At 36.7% G+C, this 17,661-nt stretch overlaps 1 protein-coding gene across 5 annotated transcripts in view; it reads left to right on the plus strand.

Annotated features, from left to right (window-relative positions):
• Nucleotides 1-3,026: 3,026 nt before the first annotated feature.
• ORC5 (origin recognition complex subunit 5) overlaps nucleotides 3,027-17,661 on the plus strand; it is a 66,654-nt gene continuing 52,019 nt past the window's right edge. For 4 of the 5 annotated variants that reach the window (XM_042018393.1, XM_042018394.1, XM_042018396.1 and 1 more), the window contains exons 1-7: nucleotides 3,027-3,065; nucleotides 5,778-5,961; nucleotides 7,425-7,517; nucleotides 9,438-9,635; nucleotides 13,255-13,329; nucleotides 15,674-15,785; nucleotides 16,141-16,271. In XM_042018393.1, the coding sequence (XP_041874327.1) occupies nucleotides 5,851-5,961; nucleotides 7,425-7,517; nucleotides 9,438-9,635; nucleotides 13,255-13,329; nucleotides 15,674-15,785; nucleotides 16,141-16,271 (720 nt within the window). In that variant the 5' untranslated portion in view covers nucleotides 3,027-3,065; nucleotides 5,778-5,850. The remainder of the gene's footprint in view (nucleotides 3,066-5,777; nucleotides 5,962-7,424; nucleotides 7,518-9,437; nucleotides 9,636-13,254; nucleotides 13,330-15,673; nucleotides 15,786-16,140; nucleotides 16,272-17,661) is intronic. The other variant, XM_042018397.1, reaches the window with a different exon arrangement.

The raw sequence follows: 17,661 nt of genomic DNA on the forward strand, positions 1-17,661 counted from the left end.
TATGTATGCAAAAACTTGAATGAATATTAATCACTACCTGTACTGAAAATAAGTTCCACAAAGAAAAAAGTGTTAATATAAAATATCAGACCACACAGTGAGAAAGGACTATCTCCTGCTCCGTTACACGCAAGTTTCAAGCCTCAGTTTACTGTTTGCTTTCTCATTTTGAATATATTTGGTATCTAGGCAACTCATAGTCAGAAAAGATAAAAAGACATGTGACAGCTTAGTATAAATTAAATAATTTAAAGCTCTTCAGAAATGCATATTGAGTGATATCAGTGAAAACTGTGGTTGATGAAAGATCTAAACTGAAATTTATTATGCTACACATAACCAGCTGTACTTAGGCATAATTCTCTCTCTAGCAACTGCTACTAGTTTTGGCATCTTGAATGAAAATAAAAATCACACTTACTAAATTTAAGCAGTTTTACTGGGAAGTAGAGACTTTCTGTAGGAATATATGGACGCTGATACGCCCAAGTAATTAGCAGAACTGTGTTCAGTGGTCTTCTGTGGTAGTTTTTCATTTGCAGATTTAAGAGTCCAGTTTTCTGTGTTAGTTACTTCAGGTCAGCCCTGCAAAAACATAGTATTATAGTCCCACCACTGCAATCAATAACAGTATTCTTAATAATTTTAAATTATTAAAGCTATACAGAAAATAAAAAGAGTTTTACCTCATGATAATAATGGTGGCACTTTGGATTAATAAACAGAATTGTTATTGGGTATTTTGTTTGAGCTGCAGACTAGAAGCTAAATGAGGCAGGAGTGGGGGTCCCACTCAGTTAATAAGCGGACTTTTGGAAGCGAGGCTGCAATCACTGAAATATCTTTTGGTTTGATTTAATCTGGACTGGCTCCCTCAACAAGCTCTCTTTATAAACCACCCAAATCCTAGAAACAGAAAATGAGTGGAAGTGCGGACACAACAGGGAGAATAAGACTCTCCTCTGTGAAGTAATATGGATTTATGTTGTGTTGAAGTGACGTTGTGAGAGACTCCAGCATGAACCATTGAATCTCCAACAGAACCACTGATTTGAAAACTACGTTTAAAAACTGACCTCTTGTTTTAGGAGTCTTGCTCAACTCCAAACCAAATTTCAGATTTGCTCAGTAGTCACCCATAGAAGAAGCAAGTTCTAAACATCACTAAGAACTGCTTCCAAAGTATTTTGTTTCACCTCCCACATACTCCATACAAATGTGGACTTACTGAGACTTCTTTCAGTTATTATATTTGGGATTTTTTTTCTGAAACATGGTCCATCTGTATGCAGAGCAATCTGCCCCAACAGATTCCATGGTTTCAAAAGCTAGAAAAAAAGGTATTTCACTCTGTTGGGAAGCATATGTCTTGATATGACACTTTAAAACATACCTATTGTTCTAAATTAAGATTTTTTCCCAAATCAAGAAGTTGACTGAATTAGTAATACTACAGCTTTTGTTCACATATATGCAAATTCAATAACAGTAAAAATAATTTCACCATATTATTATGCTTTGTCAAAACTGTGATAAATAGCAGGCCATTTAAAAAAAATAAAACTGTACACAAATTTGTATAGATAATCATAAATCAGTTGTGGGGGGTTTTTTTGTGGTTTTTTTTTTTTTTTTTTTTTTGCTTCTCTTTATCTAATTTCATTCAGGTTGGTTTGGTCCATTAATTTACAATGTGTATCTAAAGACCTGAAATACCGTTCAGGCCAAGCTATGATGATTGTGCATGTACATGCGTATTTACAAAAAAAACCTGACTGCTAAAAGTAAGTCATACTTGATTCACATAAGTCTTATTTACTTATTTAACATTTCACCCAGCTCGAACTACGAAAGGAATTTATCACTTTAGCTTTCATAACCCAGCATGCAGTTGTCACATTTATCCCTCTAATACAGTGTGCACTGCTGATGCATAACTTCAGCTGTAATTTGAACCTATGGTTATGGATTTTCAGAGCTTGACTGGAGCAGAGGCTCCACAGACTTGGATTTAACAGGTTTTGTGTATGAATCCATGTAAGTTATGTGCACTTTAAATATGTAAGTTAGGCTCTACTTGTCCACAAAAATCAGATTTGTTACCTGGCGTGCAACAAGCCAGTAATTATACACTCAAGAGAGACATTGATTATTTATTTCTGAGTTGCACAAGCCTGGGCACTTGATGGTATTCCAGAAATCAAGCACCCTACCAAAACTTTTTACTATTTACACATTTTACCAAACTAAGGAATTAGTGTTAATTTCCTACAAGTTACAGAGTTCTTTTATTAATTAGTATTCTCTCTTCTGTGAACTAATGATGCTCTCGCTTCTCATGCTAATTAGTCCGCATGCTCAATCTTTCTCTTCTTTTGGGTCTGGGGGTTTCTTGGGTCCGTGGTCACGATTGCCCCTGTCGGAATTGCCTTTTACCCAGTCGGAGCTGATTTAGCACAGTTGGCTTTTTCAGTTTTCTCTTTATCTCGGGAGTTCTGCCAACGGTCCTTGTGGCCCATAAATCCTGCATCCTTTGTGTCCACCAGCAGCGGTACATCCTTCTTCGCAAGCCTTGTTAACCTCCCCCGAGGTCTGACATCGTTGAAACATGTCCAGCCCTAAACCTTAACACGGCCACTCTACCAAGCAATTCGCCGTTCTATCACCTGGACACCACTTAGAGCTTGCTAGCCTCTCTCTGTTTCACGGATTAATTCTACCTTCTTGTTGATTGGATTTCAATGCATACAAAAATCAAAGAACATCCTTTCTCAAGGAAAAGTTTACATGTTCCGCATTTTGCAACACCCTCACGCCTGTCCCCGTGGGATAAATGCCTCAGCCCTAGGGCTCCTACAGTGGCACACTGCCCCCGCACCTCTCCCGGTAGGATAACACAGGATATCCTCTGGGACATCCCTCTTGGGTAAGCGCCGGATCCCCCTCACGGCCGCTCCGCCCCGCCCCAGGCAGACCCGCCGTCCCCACAGCGCATGCGCTTGGCCTGGGAAGGCGGGGCGGCGGCGGCGCGCGCGGCGGCGGGAGCGGGAGCGAGTGAGGAGCCGGTGAGAGGAACCGGGGCGGGCGGGAAGGAGGGCAGTGAGAAGCAGAAGGGGCAGAGTTGCTTCTGCTCCGCTTTCTCTGTGGGAATCGGTGCGGGAGCGAAACCAGCCGCGGGCTGAGCCGCCCGCCGGGCCGGGAGCACCCTCAGCCTCGCACACGCGTGGCGGAAGGAGCCCTTAAGCTGCGCTCTGTGGAGGCCGGGGGTCGTCATTCCCCCTCAGCTGAGGCACGCCTGTGCCGGCCAGGGGGCTTGTAGGGCCTGAGGGGACGCAGAATCGTGCTAATCTCTTAAGTGCTGTCATTTTCTTAATGTCATCTTTTATGCTAGAGTGTGAAAAGGCTGCCAAGTGTAGGTATTTTAGGACCAGTGAGTTGAGAGAAGTCCTAGTAAATCATGAAGTCCCGCCATGAAGTTTAATTTGTGCTCTTAACAGCCTTACTTGGTCTCAGCTGCAAAGTAAGTGCTTTTTGCACCTTCGTGGTCTGGTTGGAGTCGCACGTGCAACCTTCCCCGGCCTGGAACATCCTGAATTCAAGTTTTGGCTGACACTTACCGTTGTGTTATCATTGCCATGTAATCTAAATTAATTGTTTTGTGAACACGTTGCTCTAAGCATCCTTTCTTTTGTGAGCTCATGAATGGGGTCCCGTTGGAGATAAGACGCCTACATACAGCCAGTGGAGATGTAGGTTTTCATCCAGGGGCTGAAATGTGTTTGCCATTTGCAGGGGTGTGTGAGAAGCAGACAGGGCTGGCAGATACGGTGCGATCAGCAGGCGATTTGTGCTTCCCCGGAGGGAAGTTTGGCTGGGAATGGCCTTGAAAAGCTGTGGTACTTTATGGCTTTAGATGTATTTAGGACACAGTCAAGCCTTGTCCTCATGCAGCCAGTGGAGAAAAAGGGCTGTCTTTTTTTCTTAAATTTACACAACTTGTTTCAGCCTTTTCTAGAACTTTTCCCCCACTTGTTTGTCCTTGGTTTTAGAGGCTCCTCTCATAATTTTTTTCTTTTCATCCTTCATATACCTAGCTAATTTTTTAGAGAGCAACCTTAATCAAGCTGTTTGGGTTTTTGTGTCTTCATTCTATTTTGAATAGACAACTGAATAGTTATTATGGAGAGATGCACAGACCCATTCAAAGCTGCTAAAATGGGCCAAGGCTATTTGTGTGGTTCTCTGTATAGGAAATAATTTGCTTGATACATATGATTATGGGGTTTTTTTGCCCCTGATAGCAGGATTACTTTGATTTCCCATACTTAATATGTGATTGACTTATAAATAGACTTATTTTTCAAGTCACTTCAGACCTAGTGTCTTGATATCTAAGTGTGTCTTTATTATAATGTCTGATATGATAATTTACAAGTACTGGATTACTTATATTATCAGGGATGTCCTTTTTTTCCTCATTAATTCCACTTATTTTCCTGTTGATGATTCTACAATCCCAGCTTTTGCCTCAGAAAGCATTGAAGGCAAAGTGTAAAAATAAAAGAAAAAAATCTTTTCTCAGATCTATTTATGGAAATACTTACCAGAGATTAATCCCAAAAGGAACTCTGTTTTAAACTATTCTATAGATACATTTGCATTTACTAACCTCCTTGTACCCCAGTGGCTCTCCTGTTAGTGCAATCCGCTATTGCATTTCTCCTTCAGAAGTTTTTTTCCTTTCCCCTGCTATTTCTGATCTCTTCTGCTAACCTAATATTTTTTCCTGTGCCGTTGTACTTATACCCAGCATAACATGTTTGTTTAAAAGTGTTTGCAGTGCTTTATTATCTTGATGTTGATAACATAGAGATAATCCTGTCAGTTGGTATCCTTATTGCCTTAATGAAATTTCTAAACTTTCTTTTTGATTGTCAAGTTATGTTATGTTTGACAAAGTCAGAATCCAGCTGTTGAGGTTACTTCAGTTGACTCTCTGCATGTTGTCTGTATCACAACAGGTAAAAGTAGCATCTTTCCAGCAGCTTTGGAAGTGCAGACAAAGTATGTCTTTGACTGAGGTGTTTTTCTATATTCAGTCACTAAAATCCAGCCTTCCCAGTGTTACAGCAATCAAGACCTTTGTTTTTCCTTGTCTAGTCCTTGTCTAAAAGGTGGATTTGTGTTAATATTACAGTTTTATGTAACTGGTTTGGACTCCTACTATTTTTAAGGAGTATTTCTAGTCTTTGCCATCAACTGAATTTTCTTGATATGCCTCTGCTGCTTTCAAGATGGGGTAAGCGTTCCTGTAAGCAGCCAGAGAGCTATTACTTTGTCATCCTTATCTTTCCTTATGTCCTATGTCTTTCCTGTTGTTAGTAAATCCTATTTTATTGACTGTTCAGGGAGGTGATGATCTGTGAATTATCTACTTTACTTATTTTCATTCTCTTGCTACTTTTAAGTGTATATAAAACCAGAACTAAATATGTAATTCCTCAGTTAACTAAACTAGGAAAATTCATTCTTGTATTCATTGCTCATATCCTGTGTGCCTTTCCATTTTGATTTGCTTTTTTGCATTTTGTCTGGTGTGGAAATGTCTGTATAATGCCTTACATAGTTAAGACCAATTTTGCCAAAGTCTTTTAAATCTATCATAGTTACACCCTTATCCTGAGCTAGAATGTCTGTTCAGTTTTTATGTCAATTCCCGTTTGTTTCCCTTTCATGCATATGGAAGCAAATAATAATGAAAACTTTTTATTTTCCAGATCACTCTATTTCTTGTCTCTGCACCTCAGAAGGGACGTGCATGTTTAGGTGACTAACTACAGGAATATCAAAATGCCTAATCTTGAACATCCAGCATACCCAGCATCTGACCTGCTTCACTTGGAAAGTTTGGTGCCATGTCGAGAATCCCAGGTGTCCATGTTGCTGTCAATATTTGGAGAGGTAGTGCTTTTTGTATTCTGTGTTTGAAGAGAACAGACATTCCACTGTCTTGGAGGGGAGAATAGAAATTTAAGAGTGTTTTTTTGATGTCATGAACATGCTTTGGTTGTCTCTTTGTTGAGGTTTTATTTTTTGTTACCCATCTTTCACATTAGTGTTTGGCAGTAGGTTCTAGTACATTGGAAGGTTGAAAGCTGTCTTGCAGCTGGAAGGATTTAAACAAACTTAAAGGTATTTGTGCCTTGCTCTCTCTGAAGCCACATTTTGCCACGACTCTGTTCTGTCTGCCAGTTAGTTCCAGGGAGTAAGCCTCTTCTTTTCGGACCTAAAGTTCTGGGGTAATTTTTTTTCAGTGTCAGTGTGGAAATTCTGTTTGGTTTTGACGTGTTAATCTAATATCTGAGTGCCTAAATTCTAAGTACATTAAATTGTTCTGATTCTTGGTAGTTTTGAGGCTGGTCGTAAGAGTCAGAAATCACTGGCTTGTTAGTTGATTCTGTTACTGCTTCACAAAACTGTGGTAAAAAGTAATAGGGATTTTTATCTGCAAACTTATAAGCAATTTATATGTCTGCTTACATTCAGTAGCAAAATGGAAATTTGTATCTGTTTTCTGTCTTTAACTATGGATAAAAATAATAACATCAAATTACAGCATTCAAGTTTTATATATATATTACAAGCATAGTGGCAACAACTCTTCTTAAAAATAGATACTTAAATTCTTGATAAATATACAGATGCTCTAACCTGCATGTCTTGCACAAGAGTGTTTCATCTTGGATAAATTGAATAGTGTTTTTCATAAAAAGCATAAATTTTATTTTTGTATTCATTTTTAAGTCAAGATACAAAGTTCTTAGAAATGAAACCACAAAAATAAGTACCTGTTCAGAATGGAAAAAAAAAGAACAATTCAGTTATTTTCCCTGCATCTTAAGAAAAAAATTACATGAAATAAACAGCATCAGGACCATTAAATAAGTAGATACATAAAATATTGCCTTGTGAGAGAAAAGTAGGCTTTACCATCTCCACTTGCATACCATTTAATTCTTTTCTGTTTGGTGCTAATGAAAAGGCAGTTTGTAGTGTTTGCAGAAGGTAGGGCAATGTATGGCTTGCAATTTGGGCTTGCCAAGATTTAGTTTCAGTTAGTTAACTAATTTGAATTAAGAGCCCGCTGCTTTTCTCTGTGTGTGTGTTTTTGTTGTTTGTTACAGCAGTTTCACTGACAGTTATGTGATACTTGATTCTTGCAACTTACCCTCCCATCATTTCAGTGAAGATGAAACATAAAACTTGATTGTGTTAATTCCATGATAATTGGTGTATTTTATATTTAATGCCTCAATTTAGAAGATAACTTTTCTTTAAGAGGGAAAGTTCATTGATAAATCTTTCATCTATTGAATGAGAAAGAAGAATTGAAACAGCAACAGCTTTTTTTTTTCTCCCCTTAGCGTCAGCAGTTTAGTTTTCCATCCATCTTTATCTATGGACATACATCTAGTGGAAAGACTTATGTGATGCAAACTCTTCTAACTACCTTACAGGTAAGAATGGTCACAGTGGATATTGAATTTACAATTTATAACCACGGTTCCTCAAAACAGCCTCTACTTTCTCAAAATGGTTTGTTTCCTCAACCATTTCTGCCTTCCTGATTCTTCTCCTCCACTTAGTGTGTTGTGAATTCATCACTCTTCTCACTAATGCACTTAGGATAAAATGAAGTTGTACATACTGAGATACGATATAAATCATAATAACTTTTAAGAAAGTTTAAAAAAGATTAAAAAGGAGGCAAATATTGTTCAGCTTGTCTCCATGACTTAGCCTGAAGTAGCTCCATTGACTCCTTGTTTTAATTTTTCCCAAAACATGTTTTAAAGTCCTCCTAAGTTGAAGGGTGTCATTACAGAAATTTTCATCTAGATCTGTTAATATCTCTGTTTTTGTCAGTCATGAAATTCAGGGATTTAAATCCGATGACAGGTGCCCACTTAATGCCTAAACCATAAATTTCCACTTACGTGTTTCTATGGCCCTGGTGCTTTTGGCTTGTCCACAGTGAGTTCATCACTTTCCTGCAGGACTGGGTTTTATGTGGAAACCCCCTTCATAAAAAATTCTGCAGAGGGAGAAGAGTAGAAGGCAGGGTTTTGTGATTCTCTTCCGTGAAGTAGCCTTTTCATGCATTGCTCACAGCACTGTGCTGACCTCTGGCACTGTATCCAAAGATGTGGCCAGACCCTGGAAAGCAGCTGGTTCTAAGCAGCAACTCTTTCTACAGAATGTCTTGTACCATGTTTAGGTGTCTCCTATGTAATGTAGAGGTATGAATCACATCTGAGGCACCTGGCTTTCCTTCTGCTATGGAGGTGCAGCACTTTGAATAGCTGCTTTTGGTGATGTAACCCTTTCCTTTTAATGGTGTTCAAAATCATATAAAAGCTTTTTATTACCTGCTATGTGAGTGGGATTGCCAGCATGTACTTCCCCACATCTGCTGAATCATATGCCATATATTGTATTTTAAGTAGAAAGACTGGAACGAAGTACTTGGGGTTTTTTTTTTTTTTTTTTTTTTGGTTATAGACAAACACATTGCTCCATCCCAGTGACTAATGTTTTCCAGAGGTTTTAATGTTAAGTGTGAAAAAGAGCATCTGCCTTACCAGAGATTATGGAGTTGTGCAGATAAGCTATGTCTTAAAAATAGGGTTGCTAGAAAATTATCTTTTTTTGCCTTACATAGGTTTGACTACTGGTAATATTTTGTTGGTTATAGTGTCTTCTATTTAAAGACAAATGATTGTAGATTTTCAGTATTACTAAATTGATACTGATAATGTATCTCATACCCTGTTTTTTTCACTAACTTTTTGCTCTGAAAAGATCTGGTTTTCTAAAAGTACTCTTCACAATCATGCTGATCACACAAGTCTGATATAGAAGCTTACACTTTATCATTTGTGTGCACTGAATGCCAAAAGCATTCAGAGTAATTCTGGGGAGTGTGCTCCTAGATTACTTTCTTTGTAATGTAAGTTTGAGATGTCTGTGTTTTCTAGACGCTGTAATTTGTAATAAGACATTTTATGATACTGTAATGTCTTACAATTGTCTAAATTTCTTTGAACTAAATGCTATTTGGTTTTCTTTTTATGTATTGCTCACAATTTTTCAACAAAGTTAAAGGATACATTGTGTTTCAGCTTTTAAACATAATTAGAAGGTACACGGTTCCATTTGAACATTCATCAGCTCTCTTCAGTTTGTGATACATAGTATTTTGACTAGGTACATAATTGATCCCTTTTTTTTAACAAGGTTTTTTTTTTGTTTTGCTCTATATTCTGTTGGCAGGGTATGGTTTCTTTCGTTCTCTCATATGGAACAGAAAACTATTTCTGGAGTATTTACACTGAAAAAGCCAAATACAGTTGTATCATTTTTCTTGTTCTCTTCAGCTTCCTCATGTGTTTGTGAACTGTATGGAGTACTTTACATCACGACTTCTTCTAGAAGAAATTCTCATCCAGTTGCAAAGCTCTTCTTCTGACACAGAGCAGGCCTGTCCTGTGCATTGTGATACTTTGAATGACTTTGTTCGTCTGTTTAAACAAGCTGTGGCGAGTCGGGAGCTGCAAGATCAAACATTATACATTGTAAGTAATTTCATTTTATTGTCCAGTGCCATTCTTGCTAAGAGGGTGTAAGTAATTGCTATCAATAATTTGACTGTGAAATGTGTGCCTCATAGAGCAGTTTGCACAAAATTTTGCTGTAGACCTCATTCAGAACCTGCTGACAGATTCCTTCTGTTGGTTTACGGGCTTTAGGTGAGGTTCTCTATTTTTGCTGGTTTTACAATTTTTTTGACAGAAAAACTATATAGTATAACTAATAATGAGCATAAATTATACCACACATTTGAATTGGAGCATCAAACCTAACCTACAAAATAGCACCAGTAGTCAAACCTACCTAAGGCAAAAAAAGATGATTTTCTAGCAACCCTGGTTTTAAGACATTGCTTATCTGCACAACTCCATAATCTCTGGTAAGACAGATGCTCTTGTAATAGTGTTACAAAGTATTTAAATGTAGAGAGCCTGTATTTGTTTTATTATTAGTGAGTCATGCTTACCTGCTTCCTTGTGAAAATAGCTTCACAAATGAGAAACCAGAGGTGGGGAATAGGGCAGAAGGGAATATGGAGTATGCAATTGACAAGGCTTGGTTGGCTAGAATAGAGCTTAAGAATAATATTAAGGAACTGAAATGCATAACTTCTTCTGTAAAAGTGCTTTTGAGATTTTTCATCTTCAGCTACACTTTCGGCCCTCTGAAACAGGACCTGTAGTTTTAAAATTAAGGTGGAAAAAAAAGTTTGCAATGAAAAAATTGATGATATGCTCAAGTGGAATAAACAGCAGATTGCAGGAAAAATAATCAGAATTTAGGTTGCAGGAATGATTGAATCAATGTAGTACTAGAAGACTAGGATTTGGTTTAGGTCTTTGGGGTTTTTTAATGTGATAATCGTAACTACATGAAGGGGTCAAAATTTGCAGACATCTATAACAGCATTTATTGTGCTGAGAGATGAACATGGAAACAAGTTTTAGTCATACAAGAGGTCTGATGAAAGGACAATATGAAGGCTGTAGTATTAGTGATGTGTAAATGTATATATATATTGTGGACCTGCAAAATATACAGACTGAAATTTCAGGCCAGCAGTAGGAATTCAGGTTTTTTTAAAAGAGTTGAAATTGATTATATAAGAAAACAAGAATGTGGTTAAGATTGATTGCTGTGAGAAACATGCAGAGTGATTACCCGGGGTCATTGAGCTCTCAGTGTGCCCATACTGCTTTGGGGGTTTTTTGCAATCAAACAAGAAGTTCATAATTATACCGAACATTTTTCATTCTGTTTCACAGGTTATAGTTAAAGAAGTTTTATTTTCATTTAAAAATACTTAGCCACTGAGTTAAATAACTTCACATCATGTTTAGTGGAAACTACTATCTCATCGTTTCCTATAGGTCACAGGGTTAATAAATTTGACATACTTCTTAAAAATGCAATGAAGAAAACAATGTACCAACATGTAAAACAGATAACAAGTTATAAATAGACAAGTAACTCACTGTCACAAAAGTGTGTTGACATTCGTCAGCAATTCCATAAGCACAAAATTTATCTCTCTAATAACCGTCAGTGAATTTCGCAAAATACTTCTTATGGTAAAATTTTAGTTTCAGATTAATATTTGGATTAAAAACTATTCTACTGCAGTAAAGAATTCTTCATGTATTCTATGAAAATTGGCATCACTCAGAAAATTAGAAAGTTCTTGAACAACGGTTGTAGAAAATAAAGCATTAAATAACTACAAAGGTTCAATTGTATCATGAAAATAGTTGTTGCATATGAAGAATTAAGTATTAAATTAGTATTTCAGTTACCTTCTGCATGGGAACAGACAGGAATGGGAGAAATCAATTCATATTTATTAACTTATGCCGTCTGGATTTATTGTAGAGCAGTTTAAATTGAGACTGATGGAAAACCAGCATGCTGCTAGCATAAACTGGCAATGCTAACTTATTCTATTTAATTTCGGTAGTAAATAATGCAATATTTCAGCTCAATTAACTCAGTAAATTAAGATAAATGTTTACTTTCAAGAAAAGGAATCTCAGTTTTTCTCTTAACCCAAGCATAGGTGCTGAATGCTTGTGATTACTTATGAAAAATGAATTTATTCATTTTAACGACCTGAAAAATTGGAGCAGATATAACTTGTAGTCATTTTTACATTTACAATATTTAGCACTTACAGAAGCATCAAGCTACTTTTTTAATGTAAGTGAGCAGCCAGTTTTAGAAAGTATAGGCTTTTTTAAAAAATTGTAGAGTGACAAGTTTACATGGACACTAAAGAATAAGACATAGATTTATAGACCTGGGGCAAGGCTGTTTCTGTGAACCACTTGACTTTTTCCACAAGCCAGGGTCACAGTGTATTTTTTCTGCTGTAAGTAGGAACTGTAGTTTGTTTCCCATTTACCTAAAAAGTGCGATCTGCTCAGGTCAAGACCTTAAATCTTTGTGTTTGGGAGCTGCATGTCACTGGGTCCAATAACCACTATTTTACTAGTAAAAATATGAAGCCTCTCTTTGGTCTGTAGTGTGAAGCAGTTTTCATTCCTGAAGTCATTTATTACATGAATCAAGTGCAGATACCAATGTAAAATCATATGTTGTAGTTTTAAATAAATTCCCAAGAAGTGTGAGATACTCATGCAGAGAGAGTTCTTTCAGGTTTGTGTGGTAGGATTTTGAAATAATATTTTCAGAAAATGTTTGGTTGTCCACATAAAATTCTTTTCCTTACAGTGGGCAACAGAAATGAGAGATGTCATAAGATTTTGGTAGAGTGAAGATATGTAATAGGATAGAAAATATAATTTTCTAGGGACCTATAGTTTTTATCTCAACAGCAATAATTCAAAAGAAGTAATGAATTTCAGATTTAGATTTATACTGCAAGTAGTATATAAGCCACAAAAGAAATGTGTTTCTATTCTCTTTTTTCCATTCTTGTCAAGATTTTAGGGGTACTGGGAATACACATTTTTTACCAAAGGATAAACATGCATGTCTTCATGCTTCTGTTTTTCTTCTCCAGACTCCAAAATGTTATTTGCTTAAGTTGTTTCTTGTTTAAGCTGTACATATGCTACGCATCTGTTACTGCTATGTGGGGTTTGCCTACAATAAGTCCTGTAAATTTCTAGGCTACAAACTATGGCAAGAAAAGTTTTTCTCAAAATTCAGTTCAGCGAATTCCAGATGATAGCTAATTTTTTGAAAATATCAGCTCTTACTTGTTTCTGAAAAGTAATTTCATAGTGGGAAAAGATAACTCTCGTAGAAGTAAGCAAGTATTTACAGTGCTACTGTACTGCATGCACTTTTAAAATATAAGAAGAATTTTGAGCAAAAACTGAGGTTTCAGTGGTTGTTAAGGATATAATGACTTTGTTGTGATATTCCTGACTGGACTTGAATAATAGTTCTTCCTGCCATAAGGCATGAGAATGTTGTCTAGGGATTGTATGCATTTTAGATGCAGAGCTGCTTGGGCTTCCTGGAAGCACATTTGTAGCAATAATCTCTCCAATTCAGTTTCCAGCAGCTAAGAATTTATTTTAAGTCCATGCGAGGGTGGAAGTTGACTTTGTCTATATAATATAATTGTTTTATTAAAAGGTTCTGGATAGAGCAGAACAGCTGAGGGAAATGGAAGCAAACATCCTGCCAGCATTTCTTAGGCTTCAAGAGTTGGTAAGTGTCTGGAAAGAAATTATTGTATGTGTCCTGCATATTGAAAGTAACTGAACATGTGGTATCTGTACATCCAGGCTCACAGATAAGTGATTCTGTAGATGAGAAAAGTTGCGAAATTAACCCTCACTCCCCCAAAACAGTGGTCAAAACTAGAAACCAAACTAGAATTTAAACATTGGGAGATTTTTATTAGACACTTTAGGTTTTTTTTTTTAAATTGTGGTTAATGGTATCTTATTTACAATCTGATGTGTTGCAGATTCTTTGGAGGCTTGTGTCAGATATGTAGCTGTCTTTTCTAGATTATTTGTCTTTTTAAGAATGAGATCTTCAGGAGACTACCAGCTGTTTAATTTGGCTGGAGCTGTACAGCTCAGCAGCTGTGAACGTGCTTTGACTTGCTAGAGTTTTCTCACACTTCTCCTGGAATTGTGCTGCGGTAGGTTTCTGATTGGAGTAAACCACTGTGTGCTTTCCTTTCTCACTTCTAAAGCATCAAAGCTTTTGCTTTGAAATAAGGACAAATGGTACATTTCCTAAAAAGAAACAAGACAAAACCAGAAGTTGCTGGTACTTTGAAATGTCTGAACATGTAAATAGCTGAAATTATACTTGTTATCTCAAAGCTTTTAGTGGTGCTCTTAATCTTCTGGTCACATTGATTTCTCTATTGAATGAAGACTGATCCACAGCTGTGTTCTTAATCCTGACAGCTGGTGCATTTTCTGTCTCTTTTTGTCTGTTCTGCCCATGTTCTGGATGATGCTGCTCCTGAAGCAGAAACAACCTGTTCTGCAGAGAAAGGAGGCAAAATTGGGTTTATAATGCTGTTCAGGGATCACAACCCCATAGACTAAAACTTAAATGTTTCAGAGGAACACTCCCAAATTCAAAAGTAACCTCCAAATAAGCTTGTCTGTCTTCTTGAATGCTGATATTCCAGTTGCCTGAATTCTGGATTCTGGACTGGGGAGACTTTTTAAAACAATTGTGCAGTCAGTGTTGCAGAGCAATGTTGTTGGTGCGAATCTACTGCATCTCTTCCTTTCCTGAAGTGAAAACAGACCAGAAACTCCACTAGTAGTAAAGGATATCATGGGACTGGAGGGTTGCTGCTGAAGAATAGGTCCAGGATGCTTGATTTCTCTGAGAATTTTGGTGGCAAGTGCTGAAGTTCTTTATATTGGATGATCAGTCAGGAAGTAAACTGAACATATCTTAGTACTTGTGAACATTAGGAATTCTGGGAGAGGAAACCAACAGAAAGAAATGCAGGAAGATACTGTATTATTGAAAGGGCAAAAAATATTTATGTTCCATTAAAAAAAGGAAGAAGAAACAGTCAAGAATATGGGTGGGTGCCACTTCACCAAGAAGTGGGAAAAGTGAGATAAAAAAAAGAAGATTCTCACTAAATTTCAGGGAAAGGAATAGCATTTAAACTTCTTTTAAGTCATTCATAGCTCATATTCACAGCACTGTCAATTCAGTCAGGTTCCTTCCTTTTGTTTTATGGAGGTGCCTCAATAGTTTTCAAATGTCTTTCTTGAAGAACCATATTTAAAAACATCTTTTGTTATTCAGAATTTTTGGTATGGTTGCAAAAACCTTGCAAAGAGGGAGAATGACACATCATCTTCACAGATAGTTTTAGCTTCATATTAAGTAGTTAATATTTTTAAGGGTGACCAAAATAAGGAATATTGTTTGTAATATGAAGCATTTTGTTACTTATTGACCAAAACATCCAACCTGAGGCAGGTATTTTGTCAATAAAAAATTGGTTAAAAAGAATATGTTACTGTGAACAGCCCCATTGTTGGTAACTAGTAAAACAGTTGGGAAAGTAAACAGGTAATACTTACTACATGCTTGGTTTGGGATGTATGTGTTTGTTTTTAAAGACCAGATTGCCTTTAAAATAAAGTACAAGATAGCTTGGTTCCAGAAGTGCTGAGATTTCTTTTTGCTTTTTAACTTTTCCTGTTTGCTCTGAAAGTCTGTGTTTAATTACTAAAGTAAAATGTTCTCTTAATTTTGGGATGGAATCTATTTGGTATTGTGTATCACCCCACAAAACTTACATGTCAGTGAAATGGCAAGGGTTGGAGAGAAATATCATATAATTATGAAGATTTGCAAATGTATGAGCTGCCTGATTAGGCCAGCTGAAGCTTTAATACAAATTACTAGCATAGTAATAAACTCTGAATTCAATGGTTTTTGTGAAACAGAAAAGTCACAATAATAATTTTTCTCATTGATGCTCTAACATGCACTGTTATTTTGTTATTTCTCTGCCTGTCACTCTCTCATTCAGTTTTTTCTCTTCCCTGTGTAGACTGACAGAAATGTGACAGTTGTCCTGCTCAGTGAAATAGTGTGGGAGTTGTTCCGTCCAAACGTTGGATGCTTTGAGCCATTCACCATGTATTTTCCTGATTACAGCATAGGTAAACTAATTTTTAAACCTGCTTTTTGGGGGTTGTAGAACACTTTGTCAAAAGGCCATTCAAAGGTTGTTTGCATGTTTATCAGTGTGCCTTTTACAGAACCTGGAATATGTAATAGCTACTGGAATGTAAAAGCCTATATTCACACAACCTCTAAAGGTCTTGTCTTTTTCCACTTGCCAGAACATCTCAAAGTAATGTTTTGATTCCATGACATTTGCTGGTTCTTAAAATCAGTGTAGGTTTCGTTGGATTTTGTTGCGGTTTTTTTTAGTGATGGCTATTGTTTGTTTTTCCACAAATGTGGTCAATTCATTAAGTTGGCTTTAAACAAGCAACGTTTATTTTTAAACAGGACATCTGCAGAAGATCTTGTCTCAGAATCATCCCCCAGAATATTCTGCAGATTTCTACTCTGCATATATCAATATTTTACTTGGTGTCTTCTACATGGTCTGTAGGGACCTGAAAGAACTTCAGCATCTGGTGAGATGAGCTTCTTTAGAGTTGTTGTTTTGTTTTGGGTTGTCTTTTGCCAAATGAAAGTCTATGTTTATTGTTGCTCTGAAAGTCAAGATTTATTGTTGAATATGGACAAAGAGAAAATTAGAGAATATAGGATGTTTTGGGTTGGAAGGGACCTTAAAGATCTAGTTCCAGCTCTCCTGCCATGGGTAGGGACACCCTCCAGTAGACCAGCCTGCTCAAAGCCTCATCCAGCCTGGCCTTCAACACTTCCAGGGATGGGGCATCTACAGTTTCTCTGGCAGCCTGTTAATGTCTCACCACCTTCATAGTAAAAAAGCCTTCTTTATATCTAGTGTAAATTTTCCCTCTTAAGAATGTGTTAGCTTAAAATGCAGTTGCCCTAAAAATCCCTAACAAAAGTTGCAGTCGTTTTGGTGGCTGTAAAGGGCTTCCAATGCTGTGTGGTTTTCTGGTAATACATTGAAAGTATTTGGAAAAAGGCATTTTAACCATATAATGTAGTAGCAAACAAACTTAACAGAAGAAAATTAAATTACTTGATGGTGACCTTTGCATAAGAAAAGCTTAATAGCAATAACAAACATCTTATTCAATTATTATTTAAATAACTATACTGTGTACAAGGAAATTTTACAAGTTTGATGGTATCAGCGAACAAATCGGTGCTCAAGAGATGATCTGAATGTTCTGCCTGTGTTTCCCTCAGGAACATATTGCTAAATTTCAGCTGAACTTGTCTGTTAACCATACAGGTTTTATATTTAAATGAGATTGCTGGAGACAGAAATAGAAAACAGGGGTCACAGTTCCTGCAGACATGTACTTGAGTGGCTCTGCTTAAGAGAATTTCATTAGCTTTAGATGCACTATTTGCTTGTGCAACACTATGAAAATACTTATGTGATTGGACCCTAAATTCTTTATGTGGTTGACAAGTCTCTTCTGTAGAAGATAGTGACAGACACATAAAACTGAATGTAGGCTTCTGAGCTCCTTAGTGTCTAATATAGATTCTAAATGTATATGCTATTATGTGTGATTACTAATAATACATTCTGGAATTTTATTAGATTTATAAATCGAAGTTACTGCATTGAGTTTTGTATATTAGCAAAGAGATTTATTAAAGTGCAGTAGGACAAAAAGAGAATGAAATATGAGGATTGGTGTTTTACAAAATTCTGTGTGATATTGATGTAAACATTTTAGAGGAAAGTCTAGATTATAGTATTGTCAAAAATCTCTTAATCTTCAGGCAAACGAAGTTCATTTGCATATGGAATATGTTAACAGGTTTTTTTGTGATTGGTTGATTTTTTAAAATAAATAATTTCTGTGTGTGTTTAAGTGTGCTGAACTTCTCCTGGAACGGAAAGTTTTATGTGAA

This window comes from Corvus kubaryi, unplaced genomic scaffold (assembly GCF_017639235.1).
Source record: "Corvus kubaryi isolate FWS band 111438036 unplaced genomic scaffold, C.kubaryi_AGA036_p1.0 137, whole genome shotgun sequence".
Classification (NCBI taxonomy): domain Eukaryota; kingdom Metazoa; phylum Chordata; class Aves; order Passeriformes; family Corvidae; genus Corvus; species Corvus kubaryi.